Here is a 27,540-nt window from a genome sequence, read left to right as displayed (position 1 = left end):
GATGAGAAACTCGTGAATTTCGCTCGGTACTGATGACCGTCACTGTCTGGGTGGACTGAATAAGGACGAATTAATGCATAATCAATTGAAAAATGTGTGAATAAGATCTTTGAACAAAATTTGTTTTGTAAACCATAGTGGAAATACATTCTGTTGAGATCAACCAAGCATCAAACGCGTTTGTTAAGGCCACGCAAGTAATCTTTATGAATGGTTGTAGCCTGATTTTGGAAAGAAAATTCAAGAAATTTAGTTGCCCTCTGAGGGTGGCCGAAAATGGGCAAAGCTGTCTGTTGCCATGTCGGAATGTGTCTGTTGCCTCGGGGGTTCCGGTCAGTACCTGTCTGTCGGTTCCCGAGGGCGTGACCGATCCACCCCCAGCCACAGGGTCCTGTCCTGTCCTACACCTCTTCTCCTCTACATCTCTTCGTTTCTGACTTTCTCTTATTACCTCCGGGGGAGGATATATCCTTCCGCGGAAAGGTTTTGTGGGAGATTTAGATTTTCATGTTCGCAGCTGTTTCTCGCGTTTGGGTGGACGGATTCTTTTGAGACTCGGTATATGTTTTGCTATTGGGCTGTAGATGATGCACGTTCTTTTGTTTTTATTGTATATATGTTTTCGGGCCTGAAAATGGTGCCTTTTGGTGGCCACAAAACACCCCTTTGAGCGTGAAAGTGGTCGCAACCGTTGACTTTTTGGCATGTTTAAGCTATCCTCGGTCTGGTCCACGTATATGACCCCTCACACAGAGGGAGGGGTGTCCGGTCTCGATAAATTCTTTGTTTAAAACCCTATATAAAAATATACAATAAAAAGCCCGGAGGTATAAAATCTCAGATTTTACTTGTTACCTGATGTTGAAGACGCATCTGAGGCAGTTGTGGACGAATGTCTGTATCCTGTGCTGGGTTGTCGTGTTCATTCTCCATGCCTCTCATCCGTAATTTTCAACTACCAAAGTCGCCTTCATCAGGATAATTAATGACCAGTTACTTCCGAACGTAAACCCGTGAAAGTTGTGACACATTACCTTATTCAAAGTACACTTTCCCGGGCTACTTTTTTACCTCACAAAAAGTAGTCCTTGAAAATTTGATCCTATTCATTGTGTTGCAATAAAGTTGATTACTACCAACACAACATTAAACGCTTTCGATCCGCAAAACATCTACAGTTGGCACACCCTTTGATTTTAGATCTCATTTATATTTTACTAAGTACTGCTATCATTACTATTATTATTACTGTTTCTAGTACTGTTTATACCTATGTTATCGTAGTTATTACATTTGTTTTTGTTTTACTACTTACCTTTAAGATTATTGTTAGTTATTATTTGTATTTGTTATTAGTTGTATTTTAGATTTATGTATGTTTTTATCGGGACAGGGGGCGTGGAAAGGGCATCTGCCTGTTCCCCCTGTCCTGTCCATGTGGCAAAGTTGTAATAAATAAATAAATGATAAATAAAATGAACCTTCTCTTCTGCAGGTTTTCTGAGTACCGGTGACGGTAGCGCCATGGGGAACGCCGGTCTCTGGGATCAGGTCCGGGCGCTGGAGTGGATCCAGAAGTACATTAAGTACTTTGGAGGAAATCCGAACAATGTCGTCATCTTCGGTTCCGGCTCTGGTGCGGCTTGCGTTAATCTGCTGATGATGTCTCCAAATGTTAAAGCAAAAGGTAAGGTACAGGAGTCTGTTTGATTTAGGCCGTGTTTATGTGAAGTCACCCAAACCGCGATTCGGGTAACTCACATTCCTCACATCTGGTCCACGTGCCATACATTCCTTTTAAAACATGCCCGGTCACGATTCTCCGAAACTACATTCATTGTTGTTTGATGAAAACACGCTAGGTAGCGTGTCATTATTGTCAGAGGTCAACGACCTGCTTGCTGGGGCCCCCCTCCCAGCGTATCTCGGCCGAATGCCGACGTAGTCCCGCCAGAGGCGGCAAAGCTCGCCCTAGAACGGACACATTATTTGACCATTACTACTCGTTGCATGCTGACACGTAAAATTTCGTATTGCATATAAATAAAGAAATATCACCCCATAATTCATGACCAAGTGAGGTCACATTGAAATCACATTGCGTTCAGACGCAAATCGCGATGCGGGAAAACCGATTCGAAACCACCTCTAGAAGTGGCTTGGGATCGAGGCGCTTTCAATGTGATTTGGAGCGTTAAGATGGAGCCACTTGAAACCGGCTTCGGGGTAATTGGAGCCACTTGAAAAGGGCTTCGGGGTAAACCTCATGTTAAGCGCCTTGGGTGACTTCACATAAACACGGCCTTAGATCGCTGCGTTTTTCATGCCCGCGTCAACACGGGCTATAAAATTTGAATATGAGTTTTATTACAAACGAATTCATAAGTGGCATCCTTCTATCTCGAGAGATTCGTACTTTATGCGAATTTTATGACACCATTAGTCAAAATCTTAAATGCCGGATCACAAGTACATACTTGGCTATGGTTCTGAATAACTACTATGTATTCTTTACATAAAATTAAAACGTCTATATGGACGTCATTAGTTAATATTAGTGAATTTTTTAGCTGTAACATTATGTTAAAAATACTATTATCAAAGATTCAACATTACCGTCCAAGAGAGCTTAAATATGTATGACGCCATTTTATCTCATGGTATAGAGTTGGAAAGTCAAGTCAAGACAAGTCATGATATCATACTTGTCCAGCCATTGTGCACCTTTATTATTCTTACTCGTCTGATATCATTCTATTCTTCTATTACTCGTGTACAGCATTTCCAAAAGAAACGTCTAACCGAAGAAAATGTGCATTATTTTTACGAGGTAGCTGTGGTAATTTTGCGTCAAATTTAACACTCCCGTGTACTTTTGTCCAGTGCCCTATTAGTTGAGTTTCTATTTGAGGAGAAGCTTTATCGTGAGGCAGTTTGTATTGTTTTGTCATTGTGGTTGTTTTTTCTCAATACCTGCAACATCTGTTTTCTTATTCTCTTTAGCTCTGTTTAGCCGAGGTATTTCCCAAAGTGGGACGGCGATGGCCACGTGGTCTATCAGTAGATCAGGGCGTCAGTACGCCCAGACTGTAGCCAAGGCAGCAGGCTGTGATGTCAACAACAACACGGGGGCTATGGTGAACTGTCTCAGGGTAATCAATGGAAATACCCTGGCGAACATTACCCGATACGACCCAGAAAAGTCACCGTACTATCGGGCATTTTCTCCGGTAGTGGATGGGATTCTTGTACCAGACGACCCAAAGAAGTTGCGTGATTCACTGCCGTTCACCACTTATGACTACATGGTCGGTGTGGCTGAGAGCGATGGCTTCATGTATGTAGAGGGAATCGATGGCATCTACGATGGCATAGACCGGAATAGATTTGAAAGTGTAGTTCGAAGTTTCGTTCAGGATGTTTTCCAAACTAGACTTCAAGAAATAATTGACGCAGTTACTTTCAGCTACACTGACTGGGGGGACAGAAACAATGACTTGAAACGCAGGAAAAGCACAGTGGCTCTCTTCACGGATTTCTTCTTTGTCGTTCCTGCAATAAAAACTGTGAACTCGCACTCGAGGAACTCCCCCACAAAGAAGACGTTCTTTTATACATTCCAACATCAGAGCGAAAACACGTCTGTCCCGGATTGGACTGGAGCGATTCACGGAGAGGAACTGCCGTTTGTGTTTGGAGCGCCCATCGCCAACACGCAGCTCGTGTCTCCAGATGGTTTATACTCCTTCACGTCATACTCCAAGCAAGAGGCCATGTTGAGTGTAGCGATCATGACCTACTGGACCAACTTTGCAAAAACAGGGTAGGTACAATAAACAAAGGTACACACAGATTATTATCTCACCTCGTGACATAGGTGTAAATCATTATTGTTGACATTGTGTTTTGCCACTGTAATCTTACTTCTGGAATCTTTCTACTTAATTTTCGCTCTCCTGATGACAACCTCTCTGTTTCCCGTTTTCCTTCCGTTATTGTAACTTCTTCCCTCTTCTTTGCTCTCGTCGACGCGGCAAGCTTTACAAATACATCTACACACTTCGCTATCCAACCAATAGGCTAAAGGATTGCAGCAAAAATTAAATCTATTATCAACTTGCGACTTCATGCCCGTTTCAGGCACCCAAACTATCCCACTCAGGTCCGTTGTAGGTGATTGAGTGGTACATGTGCAGGTACATGTATCATGCAGGTCAACATGTGCATGTGATATGGAATAGGAGCGAAAATGCATTAGTCTATAGGGTAAGTGTCACAGAGGCCAAATTTGCAAGTAACCACGTTATTGATATTGACGCTTTAAAAGATAATCTCAAACGTTTCCTTGTTTTCAATGCACGTGTAGAGTTCAATTTGACTTTCGCCCGGCGCGGCAGCAATGTTTATTAACCATTTAATATATCACAAGCTAACCAATATAACTACGGAATGCGCGTAAGGGAATATCTCCCGAACTCTACTAATATGTAGTTCTTTCCAGGAATCCCAATCTGCCAGAAACGCAAAAGGAGATTTTTCTCAGCACCAAACCCAACAAGTATCAAGGTGTAAATTGGCCTCGGTACATATATGAAAGGCAACAGTACATTTACATGGGCATGAAGCCTCGGATGAGGGAGTACTACCGTGCTCACAAGCTGGCCTTCTGGATGGAATGGCTGCCCAGCATCGTGAGACCCAGAACCTCGCCAACTCCCTCCATCGACCCTTACCGGCCAGGATCAGCCATTTGTCCCAACTTTGCCCCTACTAAGGGGCCGTGGAAGCCTGGTCCTGGCATTGCAGGAATAAACGATCTGTTCGGCACACAACCACCTCAACAGGACCACTCTAGGGAACTCAGTATAACCATAGCCGTGGGAACTTCTTTACTACTCATCAATATCATTGTATTCGCACTCCTATACTATAGGAGAGATAAACGGAAACGGAACGACGAAAAGGACACTCCTGGACTTATGCATAAAATGCAAAGCAATCACTGCAGCAATTCTCCCACGATTCGGATTGTGGAAATGAGGTGAGTGTTTAGAACATGGTCTTTTCATTACGCTTGTAGAAATCCTATGTAAAACACGATATTTCACTGTGCTCGCCTGTTTTTCGTTTGTGGATGGCCAATTCCAAGACAGTGATGTGACCATCATGATGTAGTATAACCACTATTTTAATGTCATGCTGGTTTGTAACGGGAACAGACGTGGCTCTTTTATTTTTGTATCTTATGTACCTTACTAGTAACAAACTAACCTTTAAGTTGTCAGGTAGCTGTGGGCTTAGTTTCTTTCCTATAGACATCATCATCATCATTACCTATAGACAGATGCAATCTTAAAACTGCCTGCTTCTTCTCATTAAGACATGGCAACTATGCATAATACCGTAAACAATAATTTTCGCTTAAATTTTCCAGCTCCTTGATTCTTCGAATTCTATACAGCATTTGATATTTGACTGTCTGCATTTTATGTTTCCGACGTAATGGCAATTTACCTTGAAAAAGCTATAAAGATAGCCGTAAATTCAGTGATTCAATGTTTTTATGTGTAGGGCCAACGCAGATAACAAGTTGATAAGACAAGGTGTGTTCCTATCATTAACATGTAATAGTAAGACAATTTCTTTCCTAGGCAGACAGCACTTTGAGCCACAATGAAGATAGCGGTGGCCTACACCACACATGGCGCCAAGCCACTGTACACAAGCATTAACAACAGAATGTTTTTCCTGCACAGGTCATCAACATCCAGTCAGGCATCTACGCTCATACGCGACGATCACTGCCGAAACAGCATTACGTCCTCAGAACTGTATGGTCTAAATACCTCTAAAGAACAAACATCCTCCCTTTAGCTTTAAAACGCAAAGGATTTAAGGTCTTTGTTTGACCGAATGCACGGCATGGTGCGTTGTCAGGTCATGTTAATATGAAAATATAAAACAATTATAGTGACTTAAACGTATGGTAGACGTGATTAGAACTATCGAGGAAACCAGTCCGTGGGACTTGTATAAAACGTGACTCTTTCTACAATATTCAAGAATGCTCAGTAATTACAAATGTTGCTGGGGTCTGAGTCCAACCACTAGATATATCACTAGTCAAACCAAGACCTGCATACCGCGATCCTTATACAATTACCAGTCCAACCTGAATGTCTTTTCGAAACTTTCAATGGGCTTTACTTTTTTTGTTAGCTCAAGAGCAAAGTTTGTCTTTCACTGCCATCAACCTAAGCTAGATTTCTGACACATGCCAGTTTTCTATTAAACCAGAAGACTGCATCCCATTATAGACACTCCTCTGCTTGATCCGTCATGGTTCTAAATCGACATTATATCAAACTATCAGAAAATGCTGAGGCAGACGTCACAGTCATTTGTTGAAGCTGTTTTAAATGCCTTCAATGTTCTGTAACAGCATGTACCTGTGCAGCTTTGAAACTAAAAATGCACGTATGCGAGCAACTTCAGTACATTTCGCTCTCTATTCCTTCTTGTGAAAATTTTCTGTTCCAAAAGCATCCCCTGCTAGGATGGTATATTCCAAAATTCTGTATGCCCAGAAATGGATTGTCCCAAAAATCAACGTAGTTTTTAAATGACGCCGCGTCTTCCAAAGAAAGGCACAGAATAACTCTTGAACAAATACAAGAAATAGCCCTGGGGAGACAAAACATCATTTGCTTATGTAGGACACTCATGACGCCAAAAATTACAAATGTTCAATTTTGACCCGACATGCAACATTGGCCTTTTAAGGGCATCCTCAAGCAATCTATATCGTCCATTCAAGAACCTTACATCATTTTCGTCAGAAACTAGAAAAAAAACACACCATACCATTTCAAAGTTGTGTATACTTTGGATGGTGAGTTTAATGCCGAGGGTACTCCTTTAACAAACTACTGGTTATTTGACTTTAATGCAGTGATATAAAGGCCCAAATATGAATGCCAGGCAGAACAAGAATCAGAAAGAAAGCAATACAGATATCTCTTCCTAGTTTGGGGAGTATTTGTTTACCAAATGAAAGAGACTTCTAAAATATCAGTTATGTGAATATATTAAAACGGAGGGTTTTCGTCTTCTTGTACAGATAGTAGAGAAAACTGGTCAGATTTGTACATTGATTTTTATGACATTTTCAGACTTGATGAGAAAGTACGGCTGCCTAGCACCTTTCGTCCTAGGACATTCCGAGCAGGGCGACTTTCTTGCAGTGAGAACGCATGTGTGTTTGCTAATCTTGAAGATCGTCTACCTCTTGTGATAGTATCAAATGCAATAAAGTAATTCATATTTTGCACAGAGCCTCTAACTTCAACTGTGGAATATCTAAGTATTACAAGTCCCAATGATTGGGACGGATGTCTCAAAGCTAGCTCCAACGGGCGCAACCCAGGAGTCCATTGCCCGTTTGTGTCCCTCATGACAGGCTTGTGGGAAACTAGTCAATAGGCTCCAACCGTTTTTAAAAGACGTTTTCAACAAAGGATCTCCAGGACACAACTACTCAAGTTAGGTAAGTCTAGACCACGTAACGACACGCCTTCCTGTTATTACCCTTCTAGTACCATCCATAACCAAGTGAAATGCATTATTGTCATTCCCACAAAATAACTTTTACCTTTACCCTTTGCTACCAACCGCCCTATTCTGTATGTGAAGCCATTGCAGGTGTCCCTTCCCTTCTGTGATCCCTCTGTATCACAACATTACACGATACATCCTGTCTTGGCCAACAGTCACGTGATGTAATGTTATCTCAAAGCTCTCTGTCACCCGTTCTTAGTGTCCTATTGGTTGGATACCGAACATATACACGCCATCAACATTTCACCCTTCTCTTCCTGTCCAACATACTAGAATTATAACACGACATTTATATGGACGAACATCGCAACTATGCAAACCTCCCAATCTTCACATCGCAAATTAAAACAGTATTGCTAGACATCATACAACACCTGTATTTCCTTTCCTTTTAGATATATGTTTAGTTGTAAAATTTTACTCAAACGTATAAATATCGTTTGAAAACAGTTTTCCAATTGAAGAATAACTTATCAACAAAAGACTATTTTGTACTCAATGTGATTGTCAGGAAGCCTTGTCATTGAGTAGAAATGCCCACCTTTCTGCCTAAGATGATTACTCAACTTGCTTAAAGTAGTAGAGAAATAATGTAATAGACAAATTTCTTACTGGCAGTATTTATGTAACCTTTCACGTCACAGGGACGCCAACCTCCCTATCGCCAATTCACAAAAGTGTTTAAGCAAGAAAGATGGAGGAAAGTGTTTATTTTCCAAAAGTGGGCCTACTACCTGGAACCGTTACACACCAGGTGGCCGCCAGTACATGTATGTGAACAAGGACTCCAAGTTTGCAGGGGACACATTTTACAGAGCCATGAAAGTCGCTTTCTGGACGGAGCTTGTGGAGAGTTGGCAAAAAACTCCCTATAACGCTTCTAGACCTCCCCCAGCCTCGTCTCCCCTCGGCCCGACCTGCCCGCCTCGCAGCTTCCCCGGAGACAGGGGCAGAGTCTGGGTACCGAACCCAACCCCGAGGATTCCCTTCCCGACCGCTCCACAAGCACGAAAAACAGGAAACAACAACGTCGGCCTCGCCATTGCCATTGGCCTCTGCCTGCTCGTCATTAACATCATAGTGATGGTGGTGTGCTACATACGGTGCCGGTCCACTGACAAGGAGACGGAGGAGCCCACTATACCAGATATCAACACAGACAGCCCTACACTTCATGCACCACAGTTTGGGTGAGTAGTCCTTCGCCTATACTTACTGGTATGATGTATCTTTAGGTAGATTTAATTGAACCCTCACGTTTATCGGTAACAATCATTTACCGCTATGTTTGTTTGCTCGTTTGTTAATTTGTATACAAGTAATAAAATGAATATAAGCACAAGAAAGATATGCTGAGGGAAGGCCTGTCCGAGATCTTACCCCGACATTATTTTTTTACAAATGATAATAATAGTAATAGTAATAAATCAAAAGTAATAGTGATAGAAGACAACAAATATTTATTAAGCAACGCTACTATGATATTAATGTCGTAACACATTACATGAGTTAGCAGGTTTTATTTAAGTACAAAACATAAGCAAATGATACCAAAGGGCTATACAACATCTGGGCGTTTAATTATTACTGAAACTTTACGGAGCTCATCCGGGTTTATTCATGGTTTCCATTCAAAGCTACAAACCCCCAAGTGTAGCGACCGTCTATTCAAGACCGTCTATAGCAAGATTCCTTCAGCTACAAGACCAACTGAGTTTTGTTTCTTCAAATTCAGGCACAATTCACAAAAAAACATTATGATCACATTACTGCACATAATCGTAAAAACTGCTGTTGGCAGAAGAAAAAAGACATTTAGTACACATGAATCAATGTTCAGAAAAGTTCTGCAACGGTAATTACACGATGCAAGGTGTTTCAATTCCGCTCACGCAAAGTCACACGGGTCAATCTGGAGAAAACGGATGCGTCACTTTCGACGCGGAAGAATACCTGGAAGTAAGGCTAGACAAGCTTCGGCTTGTCAGGGTTTGGAATCATTTTTGTTACAGGCTAATCCTGGGAAAAATGAGATTGTTAGGTTAAATACACAGTCGATACGATACAGATTCTAAAAATTGGTATCATGGAATATTGGCTCATACACTCATACATTTAGGTACAAGTTGTCAAAGTTATGTAATCATAATACTGTGTGTAACGTTGGAGAAATTCCAAGTATTTTTACCGAGGTAGTGCAGACATTTTTAATGAGGTAGTGCTTTTATAGGTGCTTTTGTCATCAAAGTTTACAGCCATGTCTCACGTGACGCTTGACACGTACTGACTTTACAGAATTTCGATCGCCGAGGGAATTGCTCCATGAACTTCAAAACTATGTATGTCAGAAATGTATTTTATCCGCAACCTTTTTAACACAGAATAGACACAAAAAAATGTTTTAAATAGAGGTGTGATATTCTTGTATGTGGTGGCCCGCATCGCCGGACGATGATGATGATTCTTGTATGTATATTTCCTGCAAACGGAGTCGTAATTGATCTGTTAACATATCAACGCGTCCATACATATCCATCCAAAATGAAGTAGAGGTCTTCGGGTAGTTTTTTTTTCTAAACAGCGGCAGTACTTGATAAGTTTTCTTTCGGCATCAATCATGACTGGAAATAAAGGTTCCCAATTCCCCGACAATACTGTCATTTTATAATTCGAATCCACACCAAGTACAACCTTCTGGAAATCCATGCCAATGATATGGAATTCTGTGATTTGTGGTGGAAGAGTTACATTTTCTATTGCAAAGCTGTCTTTCTATTTTAAGGCCAGATGCAAGCCTTAGAAATTATTCTTATCTTTTTTCTGTTTTAATTCTGATTGACACTGGTTTAAGCGACGGTCACAACTCGCCGTGCGTGCTTTTTGTCCGTACGTTTTTGTCGTGGCTACGTCTGCTACGTTTCTTCTGCAAACGTAGGGTGGCCGGCCGAGGGAGTACGTCACTCGCACGGTTGCGCAAGGTGTACGTACGTGGAGTGCACGACACGCCTGGCCGTCAGCGGTTGCTTGCATCGTACGTTGCGAAAGTGGTGAGTGAGTTTTACGTGCTTACAACGTACGATCTCTGTGCGATTGCCACGTTGCAGCGTACAGGCCGCACCTACACGTGCGGCGCACGCACGGTTTCCTTACTCACTCGCACGTTGTAAGTGCGTGCACCTCCTGTTAACTATGTCATCACTAGCCGCCCTGGTGTCTTCCGCGGCCCGTTTCTTTGGGTCTTGTCTGGTAGTCTTCTTCTGAGCCTTCCTGGGCATCTTGGAGACGAGTTGGCAGTCGCCCGTCAAGTCGTCTTTATATACTGTAGAAATCAGGTGCGTTGCACGTGCGTTGCACGTGCGGAGCACCTGGTATGGTGCACGTGTGTTCTGCGTGGTCATTGAGCAGGTCAACTGGGAAGTGAGGAGTAAGCACGGATGACGCAAGCACCGTGCGTGGCACGCACATGCTTCGTGCGCTGTCCGTACAGCAATTGCACCTGAGAATAGTGAAGTTAGACTCACGGAGTCCGTACGTTGCACGCTCATAGGCTGTACGGGGCACGCGCGTCGCACGTACTCGCACGCACGGGTGGTAAATCCGCAGACCGCACGTAGAAAAAGTATTACATGCACTTAAAGTTCTACGGCGTGTCTGCGTGCTCCCAAATCCGTAGGATTCCGTACGGAGGTGGTACTCACCACGCACGGATGCCGTGCGATTGCCCACGTTTTTGCACGTAGACAGCACGCAGAAGCACGTACGGCGAGTTGTGACCGTCGCTTTAGTGTGTTGTGTTCCATAATACTTTACACTAGGCATGACTTGCTTTCAAGATGGTATGACAGAAAAAGGTCTGCAGATGTTTCAGTTGTTTTTGTCCTCATCTTTGTCTAAGGCGATCACATAAGCTCTTACTTAATAACATAAAGGAGGTCATGACCCCCGCGTAGTATTAAAATTGGCATGGCGTAAACGGTTGTACATTCGCAGCTGTAAAGATTCGGTCATAACCCGCCGTACGTGCTCCTGCGTGCTGTCTACGAGCAAAAACGTGGACAAACGCAGGGCATCCGTGCGTGGTGAGTACCGCCTCCGTACGGAATCCTACGGATTTGGGAGCACGCAGACACGCCGTAGAACTTTAAGTGCATGTAAAACTTTTTCTACGTGCGGTCTGCCAATTCACCACCCGTGCATGCGAGTACGGGCGACGCGCATGCCCCGTACGTACCGTACGAAAGACGCACGTGTGAGTGCGGCCTCCTTACGGTAAAGTTGCAATCGCACAGAGATCGTACGTTGTAAGCACGTACAACTCACCACTTGCGCAACGTACGATGCACGCAACCCCTCACGGCCAGACGTAACGTGCAGACCACACTCTTACACCTTGCGAAACCGTGCGAGTGACGTGCGTCGATGCCACTCCTTCCCCACGTTTTCAGAAAAAACGTACGGACAAAAAGCACGTACGGCGGGTTTTGACCGAGGCTTTACTCACGATTCCTGAGCCGTATGAGGACGTAGTTTGACCTGTCGTCTGCTAGTATGGTCTAGATGATGCACGTTTTTTTTTTCACCATAGTGATTTTTTTCATAGGTTATTTTTCATTTTCATTTATTTATTTTACCAGCAGAATACACTCAGGTTAAATTAAAAAAACTGTTTTTCAGATAGTGCTGGGCATACAAGTACAAATACTGACAAACATTATACATTACAAGAAACAGACATAATCCAAAATGACATATGGTATAACAAAGGAACTCATTCATTTTCCACTATACATTCATAACATCACAATCCCTGACTGAATTGTACCAGCCCCACTGTCTGACGTTGCTTAAGTGACAAGTTATTCCACAGTTGGGGGCCGTAGAATCTTAAGCTCCCCTTGTAGCCGTTCAAACTTGCTACAGGGCAGTTCAACAGATAAGGGTCCCAGTCCGCAAACCGTTTGACAGCCGTGCGAGTGCGAGCTCTTATGATCGGTGGAGACGTCCACCTGAACATGTCAGAGATGTACAATGGAACTTTACCTCGCACAGCATTGAAAACTGAAACAAGACTGAGTTTTTCTGTTCGATGTCTCAGAGACACCATCCCTGCCTCCGCTAACAGTTTGTCAACTGGGACATGATCTCGAAGTGTATAACCTGTGATAATCCTCGCAGCTCTACATAACAGTCTATCTAATTGCAACAATTGCGTATTCTTACCCTGTACAAGGCTTGGCAACCACGCTGCACCACAGTAGTCTACATGCGACAATAACAATGTTTGACACATGGTGTTCAATATTTCATTTGTTACAAAGGGTCTTGCACGTCGCATTGCACCAAGGCCACAGAATATTTTCTTTGTGATATTTGCTATATGAGCTAACCACTGGAGAGTGGGATCCAGAGTAATACCCAAATATTTAAAGTTGTAAACTTGCTCATATACACATGATTTATACCATCTGTTATCTGCACGGTTCTCCCAACATGCCTCAGCTTCTGTGGTACACCGAATAACATAGACTTTGTCTTATCAGGATGTAGAGAGAGTCTGTTGTCAGTTAGCCACTCTGACACTCTCTTCATATCCTGAGAGACAGCCTCCTCACACTCTTTTACCGTGCCCGCCGAGTAATACAGCACAGTATCATCGGCATACATGTGTATTTTACATTTCTCTAGAACCCGAGGAAAGTCGTTGACATATAGGCAGAAGAGCAACGGCCCTAATACGCTCCCCTGGGGTACCCCGCAGGTGACCTCAGCCTTCTCCGAAGTTTGACCTTGCAGATTTGTACATTGTAAGCGACCAGAAAGATATGATGTAAACCATTTTGTTACTTCCCCGTCAAAACCCAGCTTCTGGAGCTTACCCAACAGAATGGCACGGTTAACAGTATCAAATGCCTTTCTTAGATCTAGGAAGAGAGCAACTGTGACTTGACGACTATTACTAGCAGACCTAATGTCCTCCACAATCTTCAGAACCGCAGTGGCTGTACTATGATGTCTCCGAAACCCACTTTGGTACACCGTAAGAAGGTTATTCTTGGACATGTAGCATGATACTTGTTTAGCTACAAGTTTTTCCATGACTTTGGATGTTACACTCAGCACAGAAACAGGACGATAGTTGGCAACATTAGTCCGATTTCCGGACTTGTAAATGGGAGTGATCTGGGCCGTCTTCCAGTCACTTGGGACTTCGCCCGTGGCAAGTGACAGATTAAATATATGTGTCAGTGGTTTGACAATGACAGTGGCGGAGTCCTTAAGCAGTTTTGAGGGGATTTTGTCCAGACCGGTGGCCTTCTTTGCTTTCAGCCTGAGAAGTTCACTTAACACCGTTGATTCGTCAACAGCCTCAAAGCTGAACTCCGTTGTAGGCTCCGGTATGTGACGGAGTGGGTCTTACTGGGAAGTTGGCAAACTATCTGCAAGACTTGTGGCGCAAGTTGAGAAGTAGCCATTGAACTTCTGAGACATTTCGCTCGGGTCCGATGTAGTGGTACCGTCAGGTCTCACCAAGTTCTGATAATATTTTAGCGAACACCCCTATTCTGATAGTCTTTTGGAACGGGCCCCGAATTCCGTCGTTGCTCTGGATGTGTGGTTTTCTCAAGCAGATGTTACGATCATGGTACTTGCGTCACCAAGGAGGTCATAGACGCTCATCAAGTAATGTGTTCATATGTTCGCAGCTGTAACTCATGATTTCTTTCTTGGTTTAGTACGTAGTTTGTCATTTTGGTACGTTGTCTGATAGCACGCTCTAGATGATGCACTTTTTTACGTCGTAGCACTTGCCATTGGCTATATGATATTTTGGTGAACACCCCTATATTTTGAAGGGCGTGTTGTCTGCCTTTGTCCTAAACAGATATTGAGTGATTTCGCTTTTGTTGGAAGTTTCCATTGCTGCATGCGTGTTGGAGGGGAGGGGGATAGGTCCATTTTTGGTACGGGGGATGTGGCGAAACCATTTTCTGCATTTGCTCCCGAGCATAGGAGGCCCAAACGTACTCCACTTACTCCCAGGCACAAGAGCTTTTTCTACTCAAAAATCATGAACCTGGCATTCATGAGCCTTATTTTTTGACAATTTGACCTCAAACGTTGAAGCTCTGCTGCGGTACCCTAGGTACCCACTAAAAGGCCCATTATCGTACTTGACCTTCGTCTTCGCTGTCACTACGTATCCACTCAATACCATAAACAACCACCCTCGGCTTCTTGAGTTATGGTATACATACAAAAACACAACCCGCTACAGCAACGCAGAAACACGACAGATGAATTAATTTTGAACTATTTTTCCACAACCGCTAATCACCTACCAAATACCATTTAGATCTCAGCTTCTTGAGAAATGATGTACACGTGCAAGCAACAAATTCCCCCCTGGAGTACCATTTGAAATTGCAAGGTGAACCATTTTTTAACTAGTCCAAACGCTATTCATTCCCCAAATACCAAACCATACCGTTCTGGGGAGGGTAATTACAGAAGGACTACAGAAAACACTCGTAAAGTTGCGTTTTCTCGAGCATGATTTCTGCACTTCAGGAAGGATTTTGTTCGCTAAACCTCAACTCCGCTCATAAACATTTTGACCATACTAGGATACCCTGTGACCACTGACTATAGAGTAATTCTAGTTGTTTCTATTTTTGGTCTAGATCACGAGGACTGAATCTGGGAGAGAAGGTATGTCATGAAGTTGGTTTTGCAAAGTATTCATGTTAACAATTACTTTTGTTTTCGCCACGCTGACTTAATTGTATGAATGACATCTTCTGAAGACCCCCAAACTATTCCGCACGGACGAATTAAAAATTCCGGCCCAAAATAAAGATGCTACAAACCGCAGGAATACAAAGCTGGTATTGTGAATTTGCGGCAGAACACAGCGACGTATACGACAAGCCGGCACATGCTGGCTTTTTGCGTAATTACTGAATCGAGTTCTTGAGTCGTGGAGCTTCGGCAGCCTGGTTGCCATCCTCCAGAGTTACCACCGGCTCCGTATTGTCGCTAACTACCATGGACTAGCACGGTCATTCATGTAAACTTTGTGTGAATTTGAGCCAAACAAAAATTGGGAAAATGTGATATAATGTGATGTTATGTGATTTTGTTTTTAAAAAAATTTGAAAGACCAAAATATGAAATTTTGAGAAAATGTGAATCAAGAAATGTGATTTGGGGCCAAAAATGTGAAAAATTGTGATGTTTAGGAAAATGTGAATAATGTGAACATAAACTTCTGGATTAAAAATGTGATACTAAAATGTGAAAAAAGACGTGATTGATGATACTAAAAAATTGTGCTGACATGTGCCATCAGCAATTAGAAATTCTACACATAACATATGTAAACGAAGACGATATAATCTGCATAATTAGAGAATATACTAAACCCCATGCTGATACATAACAAGAATTTTATATCAGCAGCATTATGTAGTTGATTAAAGGTAACCGTATTGAATCTAAGTCAGGGCTTATTTACAAAATTGTTTAGAAAATGCCACGATAACTTTCTGTTCTGTTTATGTGTTTGTACCTATAGCTCACGATCATTTAGACGTGTTTAAATGACAATATGTTTTTTTATTGTTAGTTTATTTAACCAGAAAATACATGTCGACTATTGGCGTTTTTCAAAGATTCCTGGGGGGATAACCCCAACAAAACTACATGACATTATAATTATAACAAAAGGTTAAAGATGAACTAACAAAGGTCAACTAAAAATAGATAAACTTATCGTGAACAAGACGAAATCGTAACTAACTCATCAACAATCAAATGAAATAAGGTAACATAGAAGTAATTATAATCGTTCAGATATCAAATCATAATAGAAGATAGTAAAAAGGTATGTCAACTTAAAAGTAAATAACTAAAAGTGGAGTTTGCATATCAATGGAAAGAAATATAGATGATCAAATCAAAGAGACATGGAAAGTCAAATATTACAGAAGTAACGAAACAAGTTGACCTTGGTATATCTGTGTCCAGTAGTTATATATTGTATGCAGTTTGTCATTGAGGCCCTGTAGCTATTTCAAAAGGTAAAATAGTGCTGTGGACATGCTATGGTCTTGATTTTTGAGTGGGACATAGATGCTTGGGCAGTAAGTGTTTGGTGTGGTTTCCAGCAAAATAGCTGCTTTCATGGAACTACTGTGGTCCTTTTTATGACGGAATGTGACTAGACGGGATAACTTTTGATGTTGTGGATGTTTTTATAGTTTTTGTAAGTAGCTCGTAGTGTAGAAAAAGAAATTGAAGTTCGAATTTGAGCATTCTAGTGGCTTTCGAAAGTTTTGACTCGCTTTGACTCACACCATTTCTAAGTCGACTCGGTGAAGTCGACTTGAAAATTTTTTGTTTACACACGAGGCCGCAAAGCGATCTGGCACTCCCGCTGTGTCACCCTCCCCCCAAGTCGACTCGTTGGCTCGGTCTTGCCTGACTACGCAGAGACGCTCAAGTCGACTTTATTAGTGCCCATTGAGTTGAATCATTTCTCTTTACGCTGGGAAATGTTAGTCAAGTCGACTAGCTCAAGTCGTCTTGAGTACTAGTCGACTTGACAAAGTTATGTGTAAAGCAGGCCATTGTAGCGGCACTTTTTGGCATGCTTCGAATGAAGGTCTACATGCCCGTAGCCAGGGGGGGGGGGTCGGGGTCGGAAGAACCCCCCACAAGGCTCAAAGGTCCACTTTTTGGGTTTAAGGCTTTATCTAAAGGTCCAAGATTTCTCTTACGACGGACTGATTTTTATCATCAGCGGGCTTGGAATCGTATAAAAACTGCCTACTTTGTTATTGAATAAAAAGATATCATAAAAAGATATTTTTTCTCTGAAATCCTCAAAAACGCAGGAAATGCCATTTCAGAAGGCTCATTTTTCAAAATTTTCCGGGGGAGCCTACGCCGCTCGCTAGTCCCCTCAAGCAGTGGGAAGAACCCCCCATTCAAAATCCTGGCTACGGGCATGGTCTAGGTATTTGAGGTTTTGGAAGTTTTTTAACCGATGACATCTGACCCCTCCCCGTGGGTCATGGGGGTCTGGTTTTGCAGTGGATTGCTTGTTGTCTTCAGTTTTTAGTGTGGTGATATCTTCTAGTGTCAGGACAAAGGAGCGTCTAGTGTGTTCTCTGTTTGTCCCGGAACGCTGAGATAGGCCCGGGGTTGTTTGTGCGATTTTCCTATTGACCTAAGCTTTAGGTAAGTTTATTTAACCAGAATCTACGTTGAGAATGGATATGTAGGGACGTGGGTTAAGAATGGATTTGTGGGGACGTATTTTTCGTTAGTATCAAACGGAACGCTGACATAGGGTTTGTTATGTGCGCTCTTGCTGTTAATATTAATTTGGGGTAACTGTTCATTTTTAAGCTGAATTTATTCTAATAGTGAATGTGTAAGGATTGATTATGTCACAATAAGCATCGTAACTATGATGGAAAATGTCCGTACTCGCGTAACCTGTGTTTCTGTACACATCCTTTGGTTCACATACCAGCAAGTAAAAGTCAAACTATATTCAGCAGCATATTTCTGATAACCCAAGCCCATACATGCGTCTGGTAACGTTACCACCTGGTGGCATACCTTACAGTAAGAGTAGACATGCCATATCTGTTCCTGTCTTCCACATTCAATTTTCTTAGCTACATATTGCTATGAACGTCTGGTATAGAAATTTTATTCTTGTTCAGTTTGTTATAACTGTATGACTAATATACATGACTAATATACATGACTAATATACATGATGGAAAATGTCCGTACTCGCGTAACCTGTGTTTCTGTACACATCCTTTGGTTCACATACCAGCAAAGTAAAAGTCAAACTATATTCAGCAGATAACTAAGGTAGGGTGGCTTAAAACATCTATCTCACTTCACACAGAGCTACGTTGATTTTGTCAGATTGACTTTCAACATTTTCATCAGATCTAAGTGATAACTTTTCTAGACAACTGGAGACCCACCGTTATTTTTGTCCCTATGTTTTTGTCCTTAAATATTGGGACATTGAAGCTAGTACACTACCCAAAAAATTTTTTTTTCTTATTTTTCTTATTTTCTAATGTTGAGAAATATTTTCTTGTGAAGGGGAAATTCAAGAAAATTCAAGAAACATTCTTCAAAGTTTTCGTATGTTGATTCATACACAAATAATTTTATTCTTCTTTTTCAAAAAAAGAAAATATTTCTATTATCATGCTCACCAACAAGAATCTTAAGAATTTTTAGAATTTTAAGAAAGTTAGCTCTTAGGTCAAGAAATCTTTTCTTGTGGACAGAATCCTTTTCTTGCTACGTTTGTTGAATTTTCTTGCTACGGGAATTCTTTAATTTCTTGTCAAAGAATTGTTTTCTTTCTACAAGATACATTTTCTTTGTACAAGGAAAACAAGAAAAATGGGACTGCGCTGTGGTAGGCTTTTACTTCTATAGGCTTTATTCCTCTTTTAGTATTTTGAATCACCATGTCTACCCCACTAGCCTTTTTGGTTGTAAATTACATGTACCTCTTTGCTATATTTAGCCTACGTTATTGTAATAAAGGTTTGATGTGTTAAAAAATCAAAGTTCAAAAACCTATGATAAACGTTTTGCCCAGTCAAGTTAACTGAACTGCTTTCTTTCATGTTTATGTTAGTGAAACAACATGTGTCTACTAATCTTCTTTGATTTCTTCACATCATGAATGAAATGTAATCAATGGCATAATCAACAGCTGCAAATATATAATTTAAGATGTTGTATGTATATATTATATACATACAACATCTTTAAGGACATTTTCGTAAAAACTAACCAAAACCGATATAATGAATGAAGACCTTTATTGTACATTTGTGTTCTACAGAACTAAGTACAGGTCGCATGGGTACAGAACATGAACATAAACATATACATAACATACATATGAACATATAAGAGTGTAAATAAATGTCTAATTTCTATTCTTTTCGGCTTCATCTCGCTTAGTAGTGATTGTATGGATATATGCGGCTGTGAGATTACTTAGAGTAGGTTTATCAAAAGTTAAAAGGAATATACATTTCACTTTACTAGCCAAATATCTGAAGTGGGGAAATATACTTAATACATGGCTAAAATATGAGTCTATCTCTACTATACAAGGGGCAATCTATGGTGAAATGTACATATACATAATTGCTAAGCTAACGCGAATAGTATACTGAAATGTAGTAGCAGGTCAGATGTACTTATGTACAACATATATTTCTTCTTTCAGAAGCCCGGGTCTGCGTGAAGCCACAATTCTTCCCTCATCCAGCACTGAAGACTCCCTCATGCCACCAGACTCCACAAAAGTTCTGCCTGTCGCTCTGGGAGAACCTCCCAAAATCATGAGCCTTCCGCTAATCAACGGGCCCCTCCGCCTGCCCAATGGGGACGCTATCGTCCCGGTGGCCGTAGAGAAAAACAGCCCTGTCCCGCCACCACCGTTTGATGTGGACGATCATGTGGTGCTTTAGTTAAAACCAAACTTCTGTAATAATCATGGGTGTTCACGTGTCATCTGGTGTACTATTGTACATGACTGTCTTAGATGTTCTGGTTGTTCATTGTGCAAATACCGACCTAAAAGCAACTTAAATCTAATCAATAACTTTTTTGAATATACGCGACAAAATATTAACGAAGAATACGACTAAAATCAAACTGATCATATGACAGGAATAAAAAAATCGCTAGACTTATACGACAATGATGTGATCCAGTAGACTTGATAAAAGCTAATTTCAAGATCAAAGAAACAGATGCACTTTGAATGGCTCGAAAACCAGCATCAAACTACAGGAAATCCAGCTTGTAGCAAACACCAGATATTTATTACATTTCGGTGTAAATGTCAAAAAGTTATATTAGATTCAAAGGAGTGAAGACAAAATGTATTGAATTATGCAAACATATATTAGTGTATTAAAATGGTATCGTATGATGATTACAGTTATCAAATATTCGGACAAAATCAAATAACTACAAAAAACAACAGAGCAGACTGAACTGAGTACAAACATTTCTTTCTGAAACTATGTATTACTAATTCAATCTTTACAAGAAGTGATGTTTAACCCACGCTGCCTTTTAAACAGTGAAGTTGCATTAAGGATATGTATCATAAAAATATATATACATGACATGGAAAGCGTTTGTCTACAACACTCAAACGTTTTCTGTTCAAACTAGAATATTATCTTTATAATATCAATCAAAATATACCAAGTAATTTATGCACCGTCTGTATACTTGATCACTGTCATCATTTTGAGCCAAATATAGTATATTTACTTTCATAACTCAATCAATTTACACTTTATCCAAGACATTAAAATAATGCTTGCCCTGAGTTGAAATTTTTAATATAACTTGCTCTAAATTAGACGTAGTCTTCATACTGTTCCCTGCTATGATTATACAACAAGTTTTACAAGTTATGTAATGAAATCATTCTGTTTTATGCGAATTATAACTTCTTGCGCTGTATCTTACACATGGCTATTTTGTTTGTCAAATTACATATGAAAAAACATATCCAGTCATTATAAATGCGTGACGATTTAAGTCATATCCGTACGTAAGACGTTACTTTAATTATATGGATGACATACACACGTGCATGAAAGGTAAAAAAAAACAAGAAGAAAAAAGAAGTCATACAAGAAAAGAAGAAAACGTAAAGAAACTTTAAGTTTTTTTTTGTCATTTGTTTAACCTGTATATTGAAGGCAAATTTTTTGGGCAAACTCTTTTTATTCGCACACTCACATCAATGTTCTTAGAGGAAGTCATCCATATTATCAAATCAACATGGCCTAAATTTCCCTGCACGTCTTGACCTAGTCAACTTACGATTATGCATTGTTAGCGAATAGACTGAGATCTGGTCAAATACGATTTACGTAGTATAGTAATGTAATGGTGCCGAGAAAAGGAAGGATTGCAGGACAGGGTATAGTATTCACGACTCAACAACTGGCCTGAAGCTGGGTGTCTACTCATTGACCTTACAAACTACACCCTAAATTTCAAAACATCTCAATATTTTAGACAAGAGGCGCCACTGTTTCACACGTTCTACGGTTATATATTCATATTGAATTGAAAAGAAACACTCATGAACAGAGTTTTCCAGTGGCCCCAATGTGATATTATGGACCAGTCCAAAAACACACAAAATACGATTTCTTTCCTGACCACGTATTTCCAAAAGAACTTAAAGCCATGTTCGATGAATTGTTACATGGCTGGCTATGTATGTGTAAGGTTTAGATATATTGCCATGCTTTAACAGATCACCCCCACAATCATAGGAAACTATGTCAAGGTATACTACCCGTCTGCCTGACAACATCAGTTTATGATCACCCGATTATATTTCAGTCCATACCATGATATGGCTGGAATAGATGGTTTCCCTCATGTTTCTTCTCCTTCACCTGTAATTTCGATACATGGATTCAGCTTCTTCATTTTGGAACCAAATGACCTGAATTTTGGCATGGAGATAGTAGCCACATACACCTAGATGTTTTTTTTTAATATTTGTATAGGCTTTCAAAATGTTGTTTAATTTTTTGGCCATTTTGTACATTTTTGCCTCTGCAGCTCTGGTATTAAAGTCAAATCACCTGTAATTTTGTAGGAGGATACATTTGACACATACCCACAAACCACTGACGTTTTTTCTTTATTTTTCTATTTTGTAAACTTTGTGTTCAAGTGCGCTGATATTCAAAGCAAATGACCTAAAATTTGGTATGAGGTGCCTTGGACACATGCTCGCGGAATGAGAATAACATGATTGGTATACAGCACTTTAAAATTGTGTAAAATGGGACTTTTTTGCTATTTTCCGACCAAAAATGTACATTTTGCACCCTTATATAAAAGCCAAATAATCAGAAATTGGAAGCCTGACACATACCCACAGAACATGAAGAACACTTTTACTAAAAAGCCTGAAGAACAATTTTACTAAAAAGCTCTATGTTGGGGTTTTGATGTTATATGTTACTGAGGAGGTTTATTAACACTGAAATGATTGTATACGTAGGGGTGTCGAGAACAATCGTTACGAAGTTGGGGGTATTGAAATGCTGGAGAAAAAGGTTGACATAAAACAGTTCATTTTGCCATTTCTGGAATAGGGAAGGAAATGGACTGAAATATGCTGCATTTGCTCTCGAGCAGATAGTGGCCTTTCTAGTTTGGTAAAAGATTCAGATTCAGTCTGACTGCTGTAGATTTCCATCAATCTACAAGTGTAAGGCACCACTTGAAATAACGGGGAATACTTCTACCTACTATCTGGTATTGATGTTCTAGGAAAATTGAACTACCAGTTATCTCAACAGCCGATTAGCAAAAACAACCACCGTCTGCAAATTGGACAATCGGGCCATCCCAAATAGAATGTATCCACATACATACATACATACATACAATAGGTAGAAAGCATACAGAACGTGGCATGCCTATCAATTCTTGCTCTCCATACCAAATATGGCCACACACTGCTTAAAGTGTATTCATCTGAAAACATCCAAAAAGTCCCAAATTATACAATTTCAAGTATTGTATGCCAAAAGTGTTAAAGGGGAATTTCTGTACGGAATTTACTAGTAAAATCACAATTATACTAAATTGCGATCACCTTGATTTAATACCAGGAAACCAGAGCCCGAAATATAAATCGTTTGTCGGAAAGTGGTCCGAGAAAGAGTGTATAAAAATACGAAAACAACGTCCAGTGTTTGACCACTCAACCTCCATATCAAATTTCACGTCAAAAATGGACAAGTTGAATCCATTGAACAAAATGGCAATAGAATACGGAGGAATATACGAAACACGAGGAAAAACAATTAAATTTCATCCATACCTGGCATGGAGTGAATGATGATAACGCTGAAACTATTCGATCGCGTCTCGGAAGAAACTCTTCTCCAATACAAGATCAGAACAGAAGAAACAAACACTGGAACAATGGAAGGAAAGACTGGAGAATGAAGAAGCCCACTAGGAATACCAAAATTCATCTTAAACTTTGCATTTGCAACCTATAACCAAATACAAGTACTAGCATGACAACATTCAAGCTATATAGGTTCATAAAAGCTATATAGGTTATTGATTTATGCTAATAAAAACAAAAACAAGATACAGCCATCTCTAACACAGTGTCTAACGGGAAATATCATGTTCGGATTATATACAATTACGAAGTGTAAATCGTTTACCTACATAAATTGATTTAAACGGTACCTACATAAATTGATTTTACCGCATCGTATACTTGACGATGCGGTACTGTGTACAGGTCGTAGGTATTTTCTAAAAACCTAAAGAAATGTGTCGATGTGTATCGAATATCATTGAGTAACGTTATACGATTTTAGTATACATAAAGTTATACGTTTTTAGTATACATGACGAATTGATGTGTACTGGACGTAATACTGGAACGACGTCGGATAGACCAGACCCAAACTGAGCACGGCAGCGTCCGTTTGTATCCTGAAATAGGTGTAGACTCCGTAACATCACTAACATATTGGTTGGACTGCGAAGTTGTATGGATTAGATAGAATTGTACATTTCGAGTTCTTGTGGAGTTGAAACAAGCGCACGCTGATCGTCGACGAGGTATGTTTGTTTGGTCACATTTCCCCCATCAAAAGGATATAATCCCTCATTTTATTTGTTATGAGACTCTGTAAGTCTAGTCCGTTTATTTCATGACGCATGGATACCCTTTACACGCCTCAGTTGAAAATATATCTAAAACATGACACAAAAATTCCTTTTTAAAGGCCCATCAAATTACCAAGACAACTGAAAATAGAACTTGCAGAAACTGTGGATAGCACAAACTGTGGACAGCATAGAACATGATAAAATAGCTTTGTATCAAGTGGGAAACACTTGTTGTTAGTGTCTACTGCCCATTTATGATTTTTGTGTACGAGAACGCCTTCCTTTTCTAACTAGTTCTACGTCTGTGCAAGGGACATTACTGTGTGATTCATAAGCGAACTCTTCAAATTCTGTTTTGTAAGGTTATTTTGTTGACTAAAGAAGATGATTTTGTTTACATGAATCCAGTCCCTCTTTGTATCTCTGCAACTTTCATACCAAACAAACATGAATGGAAAAGAAAACGGTTTCATTCGGTTGCCTCTCTTTGGTAATGTAGCTCGTGATGCATTTGATTTGAGCATGCCCGGGGCTGATGAAAGAACTTGATTGCCGGTACAAGTAGGAAGGTTATAGGAAACACGTGTTCATGCATTTGTTGGAAGTGTTCAATGTTCAAGCTGAAAGATTAATCTACTTTCGATACCTTGTATTAACGTATGAAACAAGGACTAGTTGTCTAATTTTCTTGTAGTAACTGTAGAATATAATATACACTATTCGTTATGTCCACAATGTGATATAAGTAATACAACACCCCGCCCCCAGCCAGGGTGTCGACAGATGATGATGATGAATTCAACACCTAATTGTTTAGATTTTGTTGTTTGTTGTTTGTATTGTTTCACTCCATTTGCTATTTCTGTATTTTACTGTATTTTGTACCCAAACAGAAACCCAAACAAACACAAGAAACAAGAAACTGCTTTCCTGCACCAAAAGACAAACAGGTTCGAGGGACTGACCTGGCGCAGGTACCAGCGAGGCAGCCACTACTTCGCGATCGGAATGAAGCCAAAAGACGACCGCTCCCACTACCGTGCCGCGAAGGTGGCTTTCTGGATGGAATGGCTTCCCAGAATATCCGAACCCCGAAACTCAACCGGCGGCATCCCGGGCGGTGAGGGCAGCTCGTTCGGTCCTTTCAGCTGCCCCACGGGGGAGTCAGTGGACAGTCGCGATGAATGGAAACCCCGGAAAGTCCCGTATGACATCTTCAGTAAGAATAAACCTACAAAAAAGCCCCATTCCAGGGAACTCAGTATAACGATCTCCGTTGGAATAACGCTGTTGGTGGTCAACGTTGTGGTTTTTTCTATGTGCTATTATCGGAGGGATAAGATGAAACTATCGGCAGAGGACAAGCACACCATGACCCTTCTGAATGGCAGGAACCGCAGCCCGCCTGCAGTAGAAGTGGTAGAAGTTGGGTAGGTCCGCAGAAATTTCCTAAAGCTATCTTCACTGTGCACGACAACTTGGTCCTTGATCATTCTGTATCATTTTGTGCATTTTGCAATTGCAAGTGATTACATGCAGGTATCTCTTTATAAAATATATTACGAAATCTTCACAATAACATTCCAATTGTGTTTAAGAGGTTTATTAGTCACGTAGGATTAACAGAAGTCAATCAGTGACTTGTGTTCAACTTTAAGGTAGAAAGTCATACCTCCAAACTATCGATGTCTACTGCACGTCTTGATCATGGAGTGACCTAGTATCTGACCAAGTCCTACTCCGGAGTAGGGGTAAATAGCACTTATACAGCTCCCAACCTTCATTGCGATTCGTCCCGGCACGTTCCAACTGGGTGTGGACGGCTTCTTTGATCATTCTATGAGCCTTACGGGATTCTTGTTGTATAATCTTAATGATGGCGGGGAGGCCAGAAGACCCACAAGTCTCGACCTTGTCTCGTGTTCTCGCGAGACTAGGTCACTTCGTGATCAGTAGATATCGAAAATTAGGACGTACGTGTTTCTTCCTTTCAAAACAAGTCACAGATTGAATTTCTACTATCCCAATTGTGGCAATGACTAAAGTATAAGACTTTTATATTCCTGTACCATCTTCTAAGGATATCAACATTAAAACCAACACCCTTGATGATCAGTTAATCTCAGACAGTTGCATGCTTGCTAGAATTCACTGTTTAGAAACATTTTTATCCTCAGGTCGACAGATGGGGCTTGCCCTACAAGCGACGCTGTACCGTCAAAGCTGTGCGATGCTGTACCTTCAAAGCTGTGCGATGCTGTACCGTCGGGACTCTGCGATGCTGTACCGTCCAAGCTGTGCGACAGTCGGGTCTCTCGGAGAAGCCAAGACAGCGGTATCAAGTCCCCGATAAATTCAACGGACAGCATAGATATTGACACGCCCAGAAAGAAATCGTTATGCTTGGAGGACTGATCTCCATTCTTCATGCGCCAAAATGACACATGAGTTGGCACTACATCGAAGTCGTAACAGGCAATCGTTTCCTATGATGAGAACTTTCTGTCTGTTATAAAAACACGTTTCATGTATATCACTTCAGTTGCATTTGAACAGGCGCCCAGGAAAGCTCAGTAAATCCACAGTGAATCTTATGAAAATTGTTGGTCACAATAACCGATTACGTATTAGGTCGCTTGTCTAGGTGACAGTCAGTCATGCAGGCCGCCATATTGTTAAATGTTGCCTCCGTGCATTGCTAGTAAAGGCTCCGCAGTTTGCTCTCCACTCGGTCAAACAACATTCTTGGACACATGTAATAGACGTATTCCAGGAAACACCATTTCAAATTTCCTTAAATTTCCTATTTCCTACAAACCACAGTATATAAAAAAAACGGCTTACAAAATACAGAATATTTGACCACCACTCCATTCACATGCAAGCTTGAAGATTACAAATCATCAACGTGTAAAATTGAGCTTTGCAAAAATTAAGCCATATAGGAAAAGGTGTGAGAACTTACTTGCTCACTCACTCACTCACTAACAAGAGTTAGCCGTCCCAAAGCCAAGGATCGTTACTCTGCAACCAGAGGTGTAGGTCTCGGCTTATTGTTTGCCTCATTTATGCGTTTTAATTGGGATTTCTTTTTTGTACCGGAATTTGTACGCCGTTGGGCTGGCGTAAAAAATTGCAGTACAAAAAAAAACATAAAAAACGCGT

General features: G+C 40.7%; 2 protein-coding genes across 3 annotated transcripts in view; both read left to right on the top strand.

The window, feature by feature from the left end:
• Positions 1 to 20,996, top strand: part of LOC109465112 (neuroligin-4, X-linked-like) — an 81,645-nt gene extending 60,649 nt beyond the window's left edge. The window contains exons 3-7 of one of the 2 annotated variants that reach the window (XM_019762252.1): positions 1,496 to 1,687; positions 3,004 to 3,823; positions 4,502 to 5,041; positions 8,262 to 8,807; positions 19,907 to 20,996. In XM_019762252.1, coding sequence (XP_019617811.1) covers positions 1,496 to 1,687; positions 3,004 to 3,823; positions 4,502 to 5,041; positions 8,262 to 8,807; positions 19,907 to 20,150 — 2,342 coding nt within the window. In that variant the 3' untranslated portion in view covers positions 20,151 to 20,996. The remainder of the gene's footprint in view (positions 1 to 1,495; positions 1,688 to 3,003; positions 3,824 to 4,501; positions 5,042 to 8,261; positions 8,808 to 19,906) is intronic. The other variant, XM_019762251.1, reaches the window with a different exon arrangement.
• Positions 20,997 to 23,980: 2,984 nt separating this feature from the next.
• LOC109465100 (neuroligin-4, Y-linked-like) lies at positions 23,981 to 27,305 on the top strand. Its single transcript, XM_019762240.1, has 3 exons — positions 23,981 to 23,985; positions 25,269 to 25,805; positions 26,553 to 27,305. The coding sequence occupies exons 1-3, from the start codon at positions 23,981 to 23,983 to the stop codon at positions 26,788 to 26,790; spliced, it is 780 nt and encodes a 259-aa protein (XP_019617799.1). The 3' UTR covers positions 26,791 to 27,305.
• Positions 27,306 to 27,540: the final 235 nt, after the last annotated feature.

Source organism: Branchiostoma belcheri, unplaced genomic scaffold (genome assembly GCF_001625305.1).
Source record: "Branchiostoma belcheri isolate BF01 breed outbred unplaced genomic scaffold, Haploidv18h27 scaffold148, whole genome shotgun sequence".
Lineage (NCBI taxonomy): Eukaryota > Metazoa > Chordata > Leptocardii > Amphioxiformes > Branchiostomatidae > Branchiostoma > Branchiostoma belcheri.
Note: the sequence above shows the minus strand (reverse complement) of the source record. Positions and strands in the feature narration are given on the sequence as shown.